At 46.4% G+C, this 20,004-nt stretch overlaps 1 protein-coding gene across 1 annotated transcript in view; it reads right to left on the bottom strand.

The window, feature by feature from the left end:
- DPYS (dihydropyrimidinase) overlaps positions 1-19,342 on the bottom strand; it is a 98,288-nt gene extending 78,946 nt beyond the window's left edge. Inside the window, exons 1-2 of the mRNA XM_038744496.1 lie at positions 18,104-19,342; positions 10,617-10,775 (exon numbers count right to left, since the gene is read on the bottom strand). Coding sequence (XP_038600424.1) covers positions 10,617-10,775; positions 18,104-18,367 — 423 coding nt within the window. The 5' untranslated portion in view covers positions 18,368-19,342. The remainder of the gene's footprint in view (positions 1-10,616; positions 10,776-18,103) is intronic.
- Positions 19,343-20,004: the final 662 nt, after the last annotated feature.

Genomic DNA, 20,004 nt, shown 5'->3' with positions numbered 1-20,004 from the left:
AGTAGATAAGTGGTGGACCTTCTGATTTCTAGGCCTGTGCTCTATCCACTATGCCATGCTTCTTAGTGGATACCCTTGCCTCTGTATCCCAAAAAGTGTCATCTACTTAGCACCTATTGAATGAAAAGCACCGTACTAAATGTTAGGGAAGTACAACAAAAATACAAGACACCAATTCAGCCCATGAAGCTCTTACATTCCAATGGTAATCTAATACTTGAGTAATGAGAAGAACAATTAGGCCAACCATCAATCCTCATTTAGCTGAAACCATTCTGAATTTTTGAAGGTGGTCCATAATAACTGTAGGAAAATATGCAGGTGTTCCAGAATTGGATCTGTTCCACAAAACTGGTCAATCCGGCTGCTCTTGGCTAACCCATTAAATACTGGGAATTTCATGTTCAGACTGGAGCAAGTTCACTACTTGTTCAGGTCAGGTCCTATAGCATTCTGGGAAATAGAAAGTCCTGAAGGCTGGAACACATCAACTTCATCCTTGTACTCTCCAAGCCTAAACCAGGTACCACAAGGAAAGGGGAAGATGTGCAAGTTTAAAATGGTGTCCCAATATCTAAGCTTTCTATGAAAATAAGATGGCAGGTTAATAATAAATCCCTGACATTCCTGCCCTTAGGGATAATTTTTTTATTCCTACATACAGGTGAACATTTTCTGAGTTCTTCAGCAGAAGAAATGTTCTCTGAGAAGAGAGAAGCAGCATGGCCTAGTGAAAAGAGCATGGGCCTAGGAGTCAGAGGATAATAACAATAATAATAATAATAATAATGGCATTTATTAAGAACTTACTATGTGCAAAGCACTGTTCTAAATGCTGGGGAGGTTACAAAATGATCAGGTTGTCCCACGGGGGGCTCACAGTCTTAATCTCCATTTTACAGATGGGGTAACTGAGGTACAGAGAAGTTAAGTGACTTGCCTAAAGTTACAAAGGTGACAATTGGTGGAGCCAGGATTTGAACCCATGCAATCTGACTCCAAAGCCTGTGCTCTTTCCACTGAGCCACCCAAATCTAATGTTCATCTGTTTTGTGACCTTGGGCAAGTCACTTCACTTATTTGAGCCTCAGTTTCCTCATCGTAAAATGGGGATTAAGACTGTAAGCCCAATGTAAGGCAGTTGCTGTGTCCAACCCAATTATTTTGTTTCTACCCCAGCATTTAGTACAGTGCCTAGTACAGAGTAAGTGCTTAACAAATGCCATTAGAAAAAAAAAAGTTTTTCAGTCCTTGTCTGTGCCCCCAAAATGATTGCTGCAAGGAACTAGACAGGACACTTGAGAACTCACTAAGATCTTGCACTGACAGAATAAATGAAGTATTTGCTGATTTAATGGTCTCCTCAGTCTCTATGGAATATGCTTTCATGAAGCAATTGTTAGGAGCTCTGTGTTTTAGGTGTTATCCATGTTAAAACTAGGTCCAATGGCTGGATGCAAGTTGTCAGCAGAGGTGTGACAAATGGAGGCAACACGGCCTACTGGAAAGAGCACAGGCCTGGACGTCAGAGCAACTTCATAAGATGAGAGGGAATGGGGTCAGAAGCACAGGTGGCCAGAGTAGCACTTGAGAGGAGGAAGGAGATCTCATCTGAGGATACTGCTGGGAAGGATGGGAGAGTAGTGGAGTGGGTTGAGAGCCAGGGGGTTGGAGAAGGGGGAGGAGTGACTTTGGGGAGCTCAGACCTGATGGAGTTAATTTTATTAATGAAGTAGGAGGCCAGATCGTTGGGGGTGAGGGAAGGAGGATGGGGAGGAACAGGGGGCCTGAGAAGGGAGTTAAATGCACGGAAGAGCTGACAGGGATGATGGGCATGGGTGTCAATAAGGGAGGAGAAATAGTTTAGTCTGGCAGAGGAGAGGGCAGAGTTAAGGCAGGAAAAGATAAACTTGAAGTGAACGAGGTTGGTTTGGTGTTTAGTCTTTCGCCAGCGGCGTTCAGCAGCTCGAGCATAAGAGCGAAGGAGGTGGACAGTGGCAGTGATCCAAGGCTGTGGGTTAGTGGTACGAGAGCGGCGAAGGGAAAGGGGAGCGAGTGAGTCTAGCTGAGTAGAAAGGGTAGAGTTGAGAGCAGCAATCTGATTATCAAGATTGGGTAGACAGGAAAGGGAGGCGAGGTGGGGTGTGAGGCACTCAGAAAGATGGATGGGGTTGAGAGAGCGGAGGTCTCTGTGAGGTAGTAATATAGATTTACAGGGGAGAGGAGTGTGAGTGAGGAGGCAGGTGAGAAGGTTATGATCAGAGAGAGGGATTTCAGAGTTGGTGAGGGTGGAGATAGTGCAGCGGTAGGAGATGATGAGGTCGAGGGTGTGACCAAGTTGGTGAGTGGGTGAGGTGGGGTGGAGCAAGAGGTTGGCAGCGTCAAGGAGAGTTAGAAGGTGGGTGGCAGAGGAGTCACCAGGGATATCCATGTGGATGTTGAAGTCTCCGAGGATCAGAGTGGGCATGGAAAAGGAGAGAAGGAGGGTGAGGAAGGGGTCAAAATCGTTAAAGAAGTTGGAGGTGGGGCCAGAGGGGCGGTAGATGACGGCTACAAGAATCTGGAGGGGGTGGTGGAGGCAAATAATGTGGACTGCAAAGGAAGGGAAGGAAAGGGAAGGGGGAGAAGGGATAGGGTGAAAGCGACATTGGGGGGTAAGAAGGAAACCAATGCCTCCTCCTTTTCCAGTGAGTCTGGGGGAGTGACAGAAGAAGAGGCCTCCACTGAAGAGATGAGGGCAAGGAGGAGTAGAAAGCTGGAAAGGAATAGGTCCAGGATGAAAGGGAGCTTACCTATAATGGAGCGGGGGTTCCAGAGGCCACACTTGGCAGCAGCTGTGGAGGGAGTGGAGGGAGGGGGAAGGGTGCGAGGGGTGGGGAGGGTTTGGATTGGGATGAGTTGGCAGGGGCCTGGGCGGGAAAAGTGGGATATCATATGTACAATTCATATATGTGTATATATACATACATATACATATATAATCGGAGCATTGTACTATGTGTTTGGAAGAGTACAATACAATAGACAGGATCCCTGCTCAAGGAGCTTACAGTCTTTTATTTGGGCAGAAAATTAACAAGCATCACAACCCCTTATTTCAGGATGTGGGAAACCATAGTGGTGGTGATTGTTGTTAGTTAATCGAAGATTGTGCTGCAGGTGATGACACAGTATTTGGTACAGTGCTCTGCACACAGTAAGTGCTCAATAAATATGTTTGAATAAAATGGATGACACTGCAGACAGCGATACTGCATCCATGAGTGGCAAAGTTTGGAGATAGAATCTTTCACATCGTGTCTTTGCAAATTCATTAGTTTACCTTTTCTGACCCTAGCCCTTAAGGAGTACATTTTTCAGACACCAGTGGTTCAAAATGTAGAGGTACTGCTTACTACCAGCTGGACATGGGTGGGCTCGAGTTGTTTTTGTCGTAGTGAGTGGTGAGGGTGAGGGTGTACACACTAATGTATCCATACTCTCTCGCCCAGTCCCCCGGTATCCCCAGGAGCATGCCCTGCAAGATGGGTGGTAGAGAGAATGGTCTGAGGTCACAGTCAATCAACCAATCAATGCTATTTATTTAGCACTCATACTATGCAGAGCCCTGTACCAAGCACCTGGAGAGTAAACTACAACAGGGTTGATAGGCATTTCCCTTTCCAGATATTAAAATAAATTAATTAGGGATATGTACTAAGTACTATGAGACTGAGGATGGGTTGAATAGTAGGTGCATAAAGAGTAGAGATCCATGAGAAGCAGCATGGCACAGTGGAAAGAGCACGGGCTTTGGAGTCAGAGGGCATGGGTTCAAAACCCAGCTCCACCAATTGTCAGCTATGTGACTTTGGGCAAGTCACATAACTTGTCTGGGTCTCAGTTACCTCATCTGTAAAATGTGGATTAAGACTGTGAGCACCCCCCGTGGGACAACCTGATCACCTTGTAACTTCCCCAGCACTTAGAACAGTGCTTTGCACATAGTAAGGGCTTAATAAATACCATTATTATTTATTTATTTATTATTATGAGCACAGGTGATGTGAATGGAAGAGAGAGTAGGGTAAAAGAGGGCTTAATCAGGGAAAGCCTCTTGGAAGAGATGTGATTATAATATGTCTTTGAAGTTGGGAAGAGCAGTGGACAAGTGTATATAATCATAATTATGGTATTTTTTAAGTGCTTACTATGTACTAGGCACTATACTAAGCACTGAGGTGGCTAAATACAAATCAAGTTGGTCACCGTCCTTGTCCTGCATGGGGCTCACAGTCTTAATCCCCATTTTACAGATGAGGTAACTGAGGCATAGAGTAGTTAAGCATATGGAAGGGGAGGGAGTTCCAAGCACTTTGTACAGTACTCTGAACAATGTAATCACTCAATAAATACCATCGACTGAATGACTAATTCCAAGACAGAGAAAGGATGTGAGAAAGGGGAAGGTGGGAAAACAAATGAGACTGAGGCATAGAGAGCAAGTTGGCACTAGGGAAGAGAAGTGTGCAGATTGGACTGTAGGAAATTAAAGAGGTAAGGTAGGAAGGGGCAAGCTGATTGCTTTAAAGCCAATGATAAGAAGTATCTGATGTGGAGATGGATGAGCAAACACTGGTGGTTCTTGAGGAGGGAGGGGTAAGGATGCGAGGGGTGGGGAAGGTTTGGATTGGGATGAGTTGGCGGGGGCCTGGGCGGGGAAAGTGGGATATCATATGTACAATTCATATATGTGTATATATACATACATATACATATATAATCGGAGCACTGTACTATGTGTTGCCAATTTGTACTTCCCAAGTGCTTAGTACAGTGCTCTGCACACAGTAAGTGCTCAATAAATACAATTGATTGATTGATTGATTGAGAAGTAGGGAACCATGTACTGACTTTTCTTTTTTAGAAAAATAATCCAGGCAACAGAGTGAAGTATGGACTACAGTGAGTAGAGGCAGGAGGTAGGAAGTCAAAAGGAGGCTGATGCAGAAGTCAAGGTGGGGTAAGAGAAGTGCTTGGATCAGCTTATTAGCAATTTGGATGGAAAAGAAAGAGTGGATTTTACTGATGTTTTGAAGGTTGAACCAAAAGGTTTTTGTGTCGGATTGAATATATGGGTTAAATGAGAGAGAGGAGGGAAGGATAATGTCCCGGTTAAAGGCATGGGAGATTGGGAGGATAGTGATATTGTCAGTGGTGATAGGAAAGACCAGGGCAGTCATGGTTTGGGTGGGAAGATAAGGAATTCTGCTTCGGACATGTGTACTTTGAGGTGTAGGCAGGATATCCTGGTAGAGATGCTCTGAAGGAAGCAGGAAATGTGAGACTGCAGAGAAGGAAAGAAGTCAGTGCTGGAAAAGTGAATTTGGGAACCATCCACATTAAGATGGTTGTTGAAGCCATGGGAGAAAATGAGTTCTCCAATGAAATAGGTGTACATGAAGAATGGAAGAGGGCCCAGAATTGAACTCTGAGGGACCTTCAATGTCAGAGGATAGGAGGCAGAGGAGGAGCATACAAAAGAGACTGAGAAAGGGCAGTCCGCGAGAAAGGAGAACCAGAAAAGGACAGTTTCAGTCAAGTCAAAGGAAGATAATGGTTCAAGAAGAAGGGGGTGGTCCAAAGGCAGATGAGGGGTCAAGAAGGATTAGAATGGAGTAGAGGACATCAGATTTGGTGACCTTAGAGAAGACAGTTTCCTTGGAGTGAATGGGGCGGAACCAGATCAGAGGGAGTCTAGGGGAGAATTGGAGGAAAGGAAGTGGAGACAGTGAGTATAGACAACTCTCTCAAGAAGTTTGAAGAAGAATGGTAGGAGGGAGATGGAGCAATAACTGGTAGAAGTCATGGGGTCAAAGGAGGGTTTTTTTAGGATAAGAGATACATGAATATGCTTGAAAGCAGTGAAGGAGTCATTGGAAAGAGACTGGTTAAAGATGCTGTTCAGGAAGGGAAGAAGAAAGGGGGCAAGTGACATAATAAGATATGAGGGGATAGGGTCAGAAGTGCAGGTGGAGGGGATATATTTTGAGAGGAGATGAGAGATCTCTTGAGACACTGCTGGAAATACTGGAAGAATTGAAGAGGGTGCAGGAGGAGGGAGGGACTTGAGAGAAGCAGGAGATTTTAGGGAGATAATGCCTGATGGTTTCAATTTTGACAATACAGATGTGACTAGGTCATTAGGGGAAAGAGATGGGAGGCACAGGAGGGAAAGGGGATTTGAGAAGGGAGTTAAATGCCTGGAACAGCTGGTAATGATAATAATAATATTAATAATTGTGGTATTTGTGCAACACTTACTATGTACCATGAACTGCACTAAGCGCTGGGGTGGATACAAGCAAATTGACTCAGAACAGCCCCTGGACCATGTCGGACTCAGCCTCAATCCCTATTTTATAGATGAGGTAACTGAGGCACAGAGAAGTGAAGTGACTTGCCCAAGATCGCACACAGACAACTAGTGGAGGCAGAATTAGAATCCAGGACATTCTGACTCCCAGGCCCACATTCTATTACCCCATACTGCTTTTCATAATGCAGGCAATGAGTATGAGAGTCAATTAAGATGGAGAAGTATTGTGGTGAGGAGGAGGGGGCAGAATGAAAGCAAGTGAGGGAGAATTTAAGAAGGATGAGGTCAGCCAAGTGTCCAGACTTCCACCAGCAGTGCTCCATAGCTCGAGCAAAGGAGCAGAGGAAACAGCATGACTCAGTGGCAATACCCCGGGGTTGGGAGTCAGAGGTCATGAGCTCTAATCCCGGCTCTGCCACTTGTCAGCTGTGTGACCTTGGGCACGTCTCTTAATTTCTCTGTGCCTCAGTGACCTCATCTATAAAATGTGGATGAAGACTGTGCTCCCCACGTTGGACAACCTGATGGCCTTATATCTACTGCAGTGCTTAGAACAGTGTGGCACATAGTAAGCACTTAACAAATACCAATGTTATTATTTAGAGAAGCAGCATGGCTTAGTGGAAAGAGTCTGCATTTAGGACTCAGAGGTCAAGGGTTCTAATTCCACCTCCGCCACTTGTCAGCTGTGTGACTGGGCAAGTTACTTAACTTCTCTGAGCCTCAGGTACCTCTTCTGTCAAATGGGGATGAAGACTGTGAGCCCCACATGGGACAACCTTATCACCTTGTAACCTCCCCAGCGCTTAGAACTTTGCACATAGTAAGCACTTAATAAATGCCATTATTATTATTATTATTATTACCTTGTACTTACCCCAGTACTTAGAACAGTGCTTGGCACATGTCAGCACTTAATAAATACCATTATCATTATTATTATTATTACTGTGAAGGTGATCTAGGGTTGCGGGTTTTCTGTTTTTCAGGAATTATTTTTTATGGCTGCACTATACTAAGTGCTGGGGTAGATACAAGATAATCAAATTGGACACAGCCCAGGCTTAATCCTTATTTTCCAGATGAGGTATGTGAGGCACAGAGAAGTTAAATGCCTTGCCCAAGGTCATTCGGCAGACAAGTAGTGGAGCTGGGATTAGAACTCAGGTCCTCTGACTCCTAAACCCATGGAGCCTCCCTGCTTATGGGATCAGCAGAGGGGTAGGGGAGTGAGGGAGGAGAGTTCAGAGGCAGCAATGAAGGCAGCAATGAAGAGGTTGATTTGCATGTCAAAAAAGGTAGTTTGGGTATGGAGACTAAATGGGGCATGATGGCTTTAGAAGACTGGAGGGGCTCAAAATATCAGAGGTCTCTGTGGGAGAACAGGACAGATATGTGGGAGTGCCTGTGTGTGGGAGAGCAGGTGAGTAAGTTGTAGTCTGATAGAGGAATTTCCAGTTAGTAGGGTTAGAGATTGTACTGACTAGAGATGATGAGATCAAGTGTGTGCCCAAATTTCTGAGTGAGTGAGGTGAATCAGGAGGTCACTGGAGTTGAAAAGTGATAGCAAGTGGACAGAGGAAAGGTTGTCAGGGACATCCACATTAACGAGGCCTCAAGCAGGGGAACGGACCGACAGGTTCAGACGACCGGGTCACCCAGACGACACAATAATAATGGCATTTATTATTCCCTTCAAAGCCCCACTGAGAGCTCACCTCCTCCAGGAAGCCTTCCCAGACTGAGCCCCCTCCTCCCCCTCCTTCCCCTCCTCCCCGCCTTACCTCCTTCCCCTCCCCACAGCACCTGTATTTATGTTTGTACTTATTTATTACTCTGTTTATTTGTACATATTTATTCTATTTATTTTATTTTGTTAATATGTTTTGTCTTGTTGTCTGTCTCCCCCTTCTAGACTGTGAGCCCGCTGTTGGGTAGGGACCGTCTCTAGATGTTGCCAAATTGTACTTCCCAAGCGCTTAGTACAGTGCTCTGCACACAGTAAGCGCTCAATAAATAGGAATGAATGAATGAATGAACTAAATCAATGATATTTATCGAGTGCTTACTTTGTGCAGAACATTGTAGTAAGAACTTGAGAGAGTACAATGAATGAGTACAATGCACAATGAGTACAATGGTAGACAAGTTTCACATGGATACTGAAGTCCACACGGATCAGTGTAGGGATGGAGAAAGACAGATGTGAGAAAGGGATCAAAATGATTCAGAGAGATTGAAGTGGGGCTTAGGGCATGGAAGATGACTGTGACTAGTAACTTGAGTGAGCACCACGGCTCACAGCACCTGTATTTATGTTTGTACAGATTTATTACTCTATTTATTTCACTTGTACACATTTACTATTCTATTTATTTTGTTAATGATGTGTATTTAACTGTAATTTTATTTGTTTTGATGACTGGACACCTGTCCACAGGTTTCGTTTTATTGTCTGCCTTCCCCTTCTAGACTGTGAGCCCGTTGTTGGGTAGGGACTGTCTCTATATGTTGACAACTTGTACTTCCCAAGTGCTTAGTACAGTGCTCTGCACACAGTAAGCACTCAATAAATATGATTGAATGAATGAATGAATGGAGTGAGTGGTAGAAGTGTATGAATAAAGGAACAAAATGAGAGGGACGGGGAAGTAGGATGGTACTAAAGAATCACTGGGAAGTGAGAGGGAATCAATTGATCAATCAATCATTTATTCATTCAATCATATTTAAGAGAAGCAACATAGCCTAGTGGCAAGAGCACGGGCTTGGGAGTCAGAGGTCGTGGGTTCTAATCCCAGCTCCTCCACTTGTGTGCTGTGTGACCTTGGGCAAGCCACTTAACTTCTCTGTGCCCATTACCTCATCTGTAAAAATGGAGATAAAGACTGTGAACTCCACGCGGGACAACCTGATTACCTTGTATCTACCTCGGCACCTAGTACAGTGCTTGGCACATAGTAAGCGCTTAACAAATACCACAGTTATTATTATAGAGAAGCAGCATGGCTCAGTGGAAAGAGCAAGGCCTTGGGAGTCAGAGGATGTGGGTTGTAATCCCGGCTCTGCCACTTGTCTGCTGTGTGACCTTGGGCAAGCCACCTAACTTCACTGTGCCTCAGTTACCTCATCTGTAAAATGGGGATTGAGACTGCGAGCCCCACTTGGGACAACCTGAATACCTCATATTTACCCCAGCACTTAGAACAGTGCTCAACACATAGTAAGCGCTTAACAAAAACTATCATTATTATTTATTGAGCTCTTACTGTGTGCAGAGCACTGTACTAAGCACTTGGGAGAGTAGAATATAACAATAAATGGATACATTCCCTTCCCACAATGAGCTTATTGAGCGCTTACTTTGTGCAGAGCACTGTACTAAGCACTTGGGAGAGTACAATATAACAGAGTTGGTAGACAAATTCCCTGCCAACAAGGAGCCTTCAGTCTAGTGTGGGAGACAACCAGTAATATAAATAAATAACTTATGGATATGTCCATAATTTCTTTGGGGCTGAGGGTGAGGTGAATATCAGCTGCTTAAAGGTATAGATCCAAATGAGTAGGTGACATAGAAAGGAGAGAAAGTCAGAGAAAAGAAGGCTAGATAAGGGAAAGTGTCTTGAAAATGTGATTGTAAAGGGATTTCAGATTATTTGTCTCAATCGCAATAAGAGGATTGTGTAAACCCTAAAAAATGCTTGCTACTCCTTATCCCATGGGAACTGCAAGCCAGGCAAAACTATCACATTTATTATTATTAAGAATAATAATAATAATAGTATTTGTTAAGCGCTACTATGTTCCAGGCACTGTACTAAGCACCTTGGTGGACTCAAGCAAATCGGGTTGGACATAGTCCATGTTCCACTTGTGGCTCACAATCTTAATCCCCATTTTACAGATGAGGTAACTGAGGCCCAGAGAAGTGAAGTGACTTGCCCAAGATCACACAGCAGACAAGTGTTGCCAACTTGTACTTCCCAAGCGCTTAGTACAGTGCTCTGCACACAGTAAGCACTCAATAAATACAATTGAATGAATGAATGAAGTGGTGGAGCTGGAATTAGAACCCAGGTCCTTCTGACTCCTAGGCCTGTGCTCTATCCACTGGACAATGCTGCTTCTTGTATGGTTTATTATCGTTATCATTATTATTTTATTATTATTATTATCTCCTATTAATTATTGAGCACCCACTTCATTGAACTAGGTCCTGGAAGATGCCAATACCCTTGCCCTTGAGTGAGTTCACCTGGTCGCTCCACCACGTAACCGCAACATGCAGGGAGTAGTCACAGCAGACCTTGGGGTCGGCCCAGCTTCTCCAAGTGTCAAATGCCTCTATAAGGGAGCAGCCTTTCCGAGGTATGGCAAAATCGATTATCATGGTGGTGCCTCCGGCCAGGGCTGCCTGAAATCACAAAGATACTTTCAATTCAGTTATCAGCCAGCATCACATTTCATGTGAAAGAGCCTCTTCCAGGTGGATCTTTCTCACAATTTGTGTGAAGATGCTTCTTCTTTGAGATACTTAAGAATAAAAACACATTTTCTCTTAAAATGCAATGGCCATCTGGTCCCAGGTTTTGCTTTGTCCCAGAATAGATAAAAATGAAACCTAATTTTGCTTTAATGAAATGGAAGGGAGAGTCTGAAGAGAGGGTTTTTTTAAGGTCTTTGTTTAGTGCTTATTAGGTATTGAGTGGTTACTGTATGCAGAGCACTGTACTGAGCACTCAGGAGAGTACAAAATAACAGAGCTGGTAGACACATCCCTGTGCACAAGCATAGTCTAGAGGGGTGACAGTCCCAAGAGTTTAGTACAGTGTCTTGCACATAGAAAGTGCTCAATAAATACGATTGATTGATTGAGTGATTGTTAGTTCAGGGTCAGCGGTAAGTGGCAAGAGGCAAGTGGCAATGGCTTCCTGCTTGTGGGGTGAAATCCACCACTGCAATTCCCTCCCCATCCCCTGTGGATTTCCCAGGCTACTTTGCAGAACAGATGGGGGTGACGATAGGGGTGACTTATAAGTAATGGAGGGATGACAAGCAGATGGCAGTTCCTTGTAGAGAGCCTGGAGGAAAAAAAATCAAATCCTGGAACTCAGGGAGAACAAGAATAGTGGTGGTGCCCTCCTTCCTTCTCTCCATGATCACCATCTTCAAAACTGTTCACTCTCCAATGGCTTCCTCCATACTGCTTTTACACATGATCTTGTATCCCCTATCCTAGAAAAAAACCCTCCCTTGACCCCATGGCTCCCTCCAGTTATCGCCCCATCTCCCTCTTGCCATTCCTCTCCAAACTCCTTGAGCGGGTTGTCTATACCAGCTGCTTCTACTTCCCCTCCTTGATGTCAAACTCCTCACACTTGGCTTCAAGGCTCTCCATCACCTTGCCCCCTCTACCTCTCCTCCCTTCTCTCTTTCTACAGCCCAGCCTGCACCCTCTGCTCCTCTGCCGCTAATCTCCTCACCGTGCCTTGTTCTCGCCTGTCCCGCCTCGACCCCTGGCCCACGTCATCCCCCTGGCCTGGAATGCCCTCCCTCTGCACATCTGCCAAGCTAGCTCTCTTCCTCCCTTCAAGGCCCTACTGAGAGCTCACCTCCTCCAGGAGGCCTTCCCAGACTGAGCCCCCTCCTTTCTCTCCCCCTCCTCCCCCTCTCCATTCTCCCTGCCTTACCTCCACCCCTCCCCACAGCACCTGTATGTATGTATATGTTTGTATGTATTTATTACTCTATTTATTTATTTTATTTGTACATATTTATTCTATTTATTTTATTTTGTTAATATGTTTTGTTTTGTTCTCTGTCTCCCCCTTCTAAACTGTGAGCCCACTGTTAGGTAGGGACCGTCTCTATATGTTGCCAACTTGTACTTCCCAAGCGCTTAGTATAGTGCTCTGCACACAGTAAGCGCTCAATAAATACGATTGAATGAATGAATGAATGAATGAATGAATATCTCTCCTTAACTATCTGCAACCTGGCTTCCTCTCCCTTCACTTCACAGAAACTGCCTTAAGATCACCAATCAACTTCTTCTTCCCCAAACCAATAGCCTAATCTTAGTGAACCTTTCATGTGTCTTCTACACAGTGGACCTTCTCCTGGAAACATAATCTGAACTTGGCTTCACTGACACTGTTCTCTCCTGGTTCTCCTCCTATCTCTCTAGCCACTCCTTCTCAGTCTCCTTGTGGGCAGAGAATATGTCTACCAATTCTCCCAGGTGCTCAGTAAATATGACTGATGGATTGATTGAATGGAATTCTCACCTTCATATCTGACAGACCATCACTGTCCCCTCCTAAAAAAGCTTTATCAAGACCACATCTTCTCCAAAAGACCTTCCCTGCCTAAGCCCTAATTTCCCCACTCCCTCCATTCTGCGCCACCCTCACATCTGGATTTATACCCATTATTCATTCACCCTACTTTTAGTCCCGCAGGATTTATATCTGTAATTTTAATGTCTGTCTCCCTCTCTAGAATGTGAGCTCCTTTTGAGCAGGGAATGAGTCTACCAATTCTGTAAACTCAACACTCAATAAATACGATTGATACCAACTCTATTGTATTGTTCTCTCCCCAGTGCTCAATAACTACCATTGATTAACTAATAATAAATAATAGCTGGAAGCAATGGAACTTAAAGATATGTAACTAATAATATGTCACAATAGCTACTTCCTCACAGTTGGCTTCAAAGCATTCCGACTTTCTTCACTCTGCCTTATTGCTCTCTTCTCTGACTATTCCTTAACTCGCTCCTCAAATTCAAAGCCCTAAAATCCCAATTCTTTCAATAAACTTTCCCAAATTAATTCCTAGCACCCTACAGTGTACAAACCCATCAGCCCCCTCTAGCATTTGTGCAATTATTTATACACATCCTCACCATTTTTGTAATCATTCATTTATTTGTACAATTATCATGATTAATGCCTTTATAAATCATTTTGTCTGTTGACCCCATTAAAATGCAAGTTCCTTGTGGGCTGTGAACATGTCACTTCTCTGTTTTGCAATTTCCCAGATGCTTAGGGCAGTGCAGTTTACATTAAGTGGTTACTCAATAACTGCTAATACTGCTTCCTATATTCAGAGCAATCAAGAGGATTGTATAAGTATATGGGTGTATAAAAGATGGTTACCATCTGGTTCCTAAGACTATAAAGGTCTAGCAATCATGGCTGAACCAGGTTCCTAAACAGCATAACAGCCAAAAATCAAGATTTATTCAGCATTACAAATTGGGGAGAATACCTACAGAGCGATGCAAAGACCAAGGTTTGCAAAATGGTATTGAAGCCACTGAGAGTTTTAAATGTGTAATTTGTTTTGTTTTGTTTTGCTTTCTTTAGAGAACAAAGCAACACTTAGTAGAAACCGGAAGGTAAGGCTCAAAGAAAGGGCAGAACTGCTGCAGCAAGTGCTGGTTCTGGCAAGTGACTTTCTAAAATTTTACTCTGTGGAAGCCAAAAATGGTTCTTTTTCGGTATAGGGTGAGTTAACTTTTCAAAAATTATAAGAGGGATACCCAGCCACAGTGGATTGGGCTTATTTAGAGAAATGAGAATTCCAGGTGGAAGGTTCCATCTTACCTTTAGGCTCCTTTCATTGGGTTTGCTGTTTGGCCAACATACATAATTGTTTTGTTTTGTTGTCTGTCTCCCCCTTCTAGACTGTGAGTCCGTTACTGGGTAGGGACCATCTCTATATGTTGCCAACTTGTACTTCCCAAGCGCTTAGTACAGTGCTCTGCACACAGTAAGTGCTCAATAAATACGATTGAATGAATGAATGAATGATATGCTAAAGGGACAATCACGAAGACTCATTCATTCATTCATTCATTCAATTGTATTTATTGAACGCTTACTGTGTGCAGAGCACTGTACTAAGCCCTTGGGAAATACAAGTTGGCAACATATAGAGATGGTCCTGATATGTGTGGCCAGTACAAGCATGGGTGAATCGTTACTATTATTATATCTGTTGAGTGCTTACTATGTGTCAAGCACCGTTCTAAGAGCTGGGGTAGATTCAAGTTAATCAAGTTGTACACAGTCCCTGTTTCACATGGGATGCATGATCTAAGTAGGAGGGAGAACAGATATTGAATCCCCATTCTACAGTTGGGGAAACTGAGGCAATGAGAAGTGAAGTGACATCCCAGGTTTGTTTGTTCTTTTGGTTTTTGTTTTGATTTGTTTTCCTGGTATTTGTTAAACACTTACTGTGTGCAAGGCACTGTAGTAAGCACTGGGATAGTTACAAGTTAATCAAGTTGACCCATGTCTCACATGGGGCTCACAGTCTAAATCCCCATTTTGTAGAAGAGGAAAGTGAGGCCCAGAGAAGTGAAGTGACTTGTCCTGACTTGTCCCAACGTCACACAGCTGGCAATTGGCAGAACTGGGATTAGAATCAAGGTCCTCTGACCCCAGGCTTGTTCTCTTTCCACTAGGACACACTGCTTCTCCTCCCCACTACCTCTACACATCAGCACTGCCCCTGGGGTGGAAGAGAGTCTGGGAGGGATCGGGAGGCTCTTTCTGCCTGCTCCAACCTTCATGGGGGAGGGGGAAAGCAACTGTTAGTCAGACAGCGATCCCTGATGCCTGATGGAGCAAGGTGAGGGGGAAATGAGGAGGTAGGAGGGGGAGGAGGGAGAAGGGAAGAGGGCTTTCCCCGGCTCCACTGTGGGTGTCTCTCAAGGTTCAGCTCTGGGATCCCTTCTATTTTCCATCTACACCCGCTTCCTTGGAAAACTCATTAGCTCACATGGCTTCAACTCTCACCTCTCTGCTGATGACACCCAAATCTACATCTCCAGCCCTGATCTCTCTCCCTTTTTGCAGTCTTGCATTTCCTCCTGCTTTTGTGACATTTCTACTTGGATGTCTTTCGGTCACCTCAAACTTAATATGGCTAAAACTGAACTTCTTATCTTCCCACCCAAACCTTGGAGAAGCAGCGTGGCTCAGTGGAAACAGCACGGGCTTTGGAGTCAGAGGTCATGGGTTCAAATTCCACTCTGCCTATTGTCAGGTGTGGGACAACCTGATCACCTTGTAACCTCCCCAGCACTTAGAACAGTGCTTTGCACGTAGTAAGTGCTTAACAAATGCCATCACTATTGTCCTCCACCTGACTTTCCCAACACTGTTGCCGGCATCACCATCCTTCCTGTCTCACAAGCCCATAACCTTGGCTTTATCCTTGACGCCTCTCTCTCATTCGACCCATTTATTCAAGCCATCACTAAATCCTGTCAGTTCTACCTTCACAACATCGCCAAAATCCACCCCTTCTTCTCTGTTCAAATTGCTACTGCATTAAGCAAGCAGCCTATCCTGCCTTGATTACTGTATGAGCCTCCTTGCTGACCTCCCTGCCTCCTGTCTCTCCCAACCCCAGTCCGTACTCCATTTTACTGTACTGATCTTTTTTTTTTTCCAAAAATGTTCTGATCGTGTTTCCTCACTCCTCAAGAAACTCCCTTGGTTATCCATCCACCTCCACATCAAACAAAAACTCCTCATTATTGACACTAAAGCACTCAATCACCTTGTCCCCTCCTACCTCACCTCACTGCTCTCCTTCTATGACCCAGCCCGCATACTTTGTCCCTCTAATGCTAACCTTCTCAATGTACCCTGATCTCATCTATCTTGCACCGACCTCACCCACGTTCTATCTACCTCTGGCCTGGAATGCCCTTCCTCCTCATATCGGACAGATAATTGCTCTCCCCCACTTCAAAGCCCTATTGAAGGCACATCTCCAAGAAGTCTTCCCTGACTAAAACTTCCTCTCCTCTTCTCTCACTCCCTTCTGTGTCACCCCGACTTGCTCCCTTCTTTCATCCTCCCTCCCATCCCCAAAGCACATACACATATATCTGGAATTTATTTATATATTTATTTATTCATGGTATATTAATGTCTGTCTCTCCCACTAGACTGTGAGCTCCTTGTGGGCAGGGGATGTGTCTGTTGATGATTATAATGATGATGATGGTATTTGTTAAGAGCTTACTATGTTTGTTTTTGTATTGTACTCTCCCAAGCACTTAGTATAGTACAGAGAAGCAGCGTGGCTCAGTGGAAAGAGCACAGGCTTTGGAATCAGAGGTCATGGGTGACTTTGGGCAAGTCACTTAACTTCTCTGGGCTTCAGTTACCTCATCTGTAAAATGGGGATGAAGACTGTGAGCCCCCCGTGGGACAATCTGATCACCTTGTAACCTCCCCATTGCTTACAACAGTGCTTTGCACATAGTAAGTGCTTAATAAATGTAATCATTATTATTATTATACAGTGCTTTGCACACACTAAGCACTCAATAAATACGATTGAATGAATGACTGATCCAGGGAGGAGGGAGCGAGGAGAAGGATGACAGAAGGAGGAGTGAGGGGAGAGTAGGGGGAGGGAGTGGGGAGGAGGATAGCAGAAGGAAGGAGGAGGGGAGGAGGGGAAAACCGGAGAGGGGAGGAGGAGGGAGGAGAGAGAGAAGCACCCTGGCTTAGTGGCAAGAGCCCGGGCTTAGGAGTCAAAGGTCGTGTGTTCTAATCCCGGCTCCGCCACTTATCAGCTGTGTGACCTTGGGCATGTCACTTCACTTCTCTGTGCCTCTGTTACCCCTGGGGACTAAATCTGTGAGCCTCACGTGGGACAACCTGATTACCTCGTATCTACCCCAGGGCTTAGAACAGTGCTTGGCATCTAGTAAGCGCTTACTTAGCAAATACCATTATTATGATTATTATGGAGGGTCCGCCACTTGTCTGCTGCATGGCTTCGGGTAAGTCACTTCCCTTCTCCAGGCCTCAGTTCCCTCATCTGTAAAATGGGGATGAAGCCTTCTAAACTGTGAGCCTGGTCTCCCCCTTCTAGACTGTGAGCCCGTTGTTGGGTAGGGACCGTCTCTATATGTTACTGACTTGTACTTCCCAAGTGCTTAGTACAGTGCTCTGCACACAGTAAGCACTCAATAAATACGATTGAATGAATGAATGAATGAATGAATGAATGAAGGAGCCCGTTGTGGGGTAGGAACCGTCATCCATATGTTGCCGATTTGTATTTCCCAAGCGCTTAGTCCAGTGCTCTGCACACAGTAAGCGTTCAATAACTGTGTGACTTTTGGCAAATCACCTAATTTCTCTGTGCCTCAGTTACCTCATCTGTAAAATGGGGGTTAAGACTATGAGCCCCCCGTGGGACAACCAGATCACCTTGTAACCTCCCCAGCTCTTAGAACAGTGCTTTGCACATAGTAAGAGCTTAACAAATACCATTATTATTATTATTATTATTATTACAATAAATACGATTGAATGAATGAATGAATAAATGAAGGCTGTGAGCCCCACGCAGAGCAGGGACTGTGTCCAACCCGATTTCCTGTCTCCACCCCAGCGCTTTGTACAGTGCCTGGCACATAGTAAGCGCTTAACAAAAATCCCACAATTTAGTGACTTTGGGCAATTCACTTCACTTCTCTGTGCTTCAGTTCTCTCATCTGTCAAATGGGGATGAAGACTGTGAGCCCCACGTGGGACAACCTGATGACCTTAAATCCCCCCAGCGCTTAGAACAGTGCTTCGCATATAGTAAGCGCTTAACAAATACCATCGCTATTATTAGTAGCATTATTGTGATGATGATTATTGTTAGGGGAGAGGAGGGGTTGTTGAAGCGGGGAGAAGGGGCTCGTACCTTGGTTCCCTGGTGGAAGTCATCGATGGACTGGGAGCCCATGAAGGGGAACTGCATGTGGGTGTGGGTGTCGATGCCCCCGGGCAGCACGAGCTTCCCCGTGGCGTCGAGGACCCTGAGGCCGTTGGGCAGGTGGGCGGACACGGGCAGGCCGGGCCCCAGCGCCTTCACCACGCCGCCCTCCAGGAGCACGTCCCACTGCTCCGACCGGTCCTCGTTCACCACCCGACCGCCGCGGATCAGCAACGCCCCCGGCCCCGACATCGCCTCAGCCGGCTCTCTGGCCCCAGAGGGCTCTCCTCCTGCGAGGGGTCTCGGCCCCCGGTGGGGGGGGAGGGTCTTCTCCTACGAGGGGTCTCCTCTCGGAGGGGGGTCTCCTCCTAGGAGGGGTCTCCTCCAGCAGGGGTCCTTGCCCGGAGGAGTCTTCTCCTAAGAGGGGTCTCGTCCCCAGTGGGGTCTCCTCCAGGAGGGGTCTTCTCCTAGGAGGGGTCTGGGCCCGAAGGGTCTTCTCCTAAGAGGGATCTCCTCTCGGAGGGGTCTCCTCCTAGGAGGGGTCCCTACCCGGAGGGGTCTTCTCTTAAGAGGGGTCTCGTCCCCAGAGGGGTCTTGTCCTTGGAGGGGTCCTTGCCCGGAGGGGTCTCGTCCCCGGAGGGGTTTCCTCCTAAGAGTGGTCTCGTCCCCAGTGGGGTCTCCTCCAGGAGGGGTCTTCTCCTAGGAGGGGTCTCGGCCCCAGACGGGTCTCGGCCCCGGAAGGGACTTTCCTAAGAGGGGTCTCGTCCCCGAGGGGCGGGGGGGGGTGTCTCCTCCAGGAGGGGTCTTCTCCTAGGAGGGTTCTCCTCCTTGGAGGGGTCTCGTCCCTGGCGGGGTCTTCTCCCGGAGAGGTATCCTCCTAGGAGGGGTCTCCTCCAGGAGGTGTCTCGTGCCTGGAGGGGTCTCCTACCGGAGGGGTCTCTCTCCTTAGGAGGGATCTCCTCCCCAGAGGGGTTTTCTCCCGGAGGGCTCTCCTCTTAGGAGGGGTCTCGTCCCCAGAGGGGTCTTCTCCAGGAGGGTCTCCTTCTAGGAGGGGTCTCGTCCCGGAGGGGTCTCTCTCCCTAGGAAGGGTCTCCTCCCGGAGGGTTCTCTGTCCCTGGGAGGGGGTTCCCTGGAGGCCGGAGGGTCCCGCAGGCGGAGGGCGAAGGGACCTGTGGTGGGTGGACTCGGTCTGCAAGGACCCCAATGCCCGGCCGCTCCGCTCCGCCCCGGGGACCCTTTGCTCCGGACGCTGCTTCCCTCGGGGGCGGGGCCGGGGGGCCAAGGGGCGGGCAGGTGGGGGGGCACGGGAGGATGAGGGGCCTAGGGGCCGGGGGCCACCTTGGGCGGTGGGCAGGGCGGGGAGCACCTGCTGGTGAGGAGGGGTCGAGGGAGACGGGCGGAGGGGGACGTTGAGGGACCGGTGGAGGGGTGGGCAACAAGGGGGGCACGGGCTGATGTGGGACGTTGAGGGGCGGGTAGGATGGGGAGCACGTGCTGATGGGGAGTTCGACGGTAAGCGCTTACTCCATCATCAATCGTATTTACTGAGCGCTTACTATGTGCAGAGCACTGTACTAAGAGCTTGGGAAGTACAGATTGGCAACATATAGAGACAGTCCCTACCCAACAGTGGGCTCACAGTCTAGAAGGGGGAGACAGAGAACAAAACCAAACATACTAACAAAATAAAATAAATAGAATAGATATGTACAAGTAAAATAAATAAATAAATAAATAGAGTAATAAATATGTACAAACATACATACATATCTACAGGTGCTGTGGGGAAGGGAAGGAGGTAAGGTGGGGGGGTGGAGAGGGGGACGAGGGGGAGAGGAAGGAAGGGGCTAGTCCAGTGCTCTGCACACAGTAAGCACTCAGAGAGAAGC

This window comes from Tachyglossus aculeatus, chromosome 4 (genome assembly GCF_015852505.1).
Source record: "Tachyglossus aculeatus isolate mTacAcu1 chromosome 4, mTacAcu1.pri, whole genome shotgun sequence".
NCBI lineage: Eukaryota > Metazoa > Chordata > Mammalia > Monotremata > Tachyglossidae > Tachyglossus > Tachyglossus aculeatus.
The sequence above is the reverse complement of the archived record's forward strand: the minus strand, read 5'-3'. Positions and strand labels throughout refer to the sequence as shown.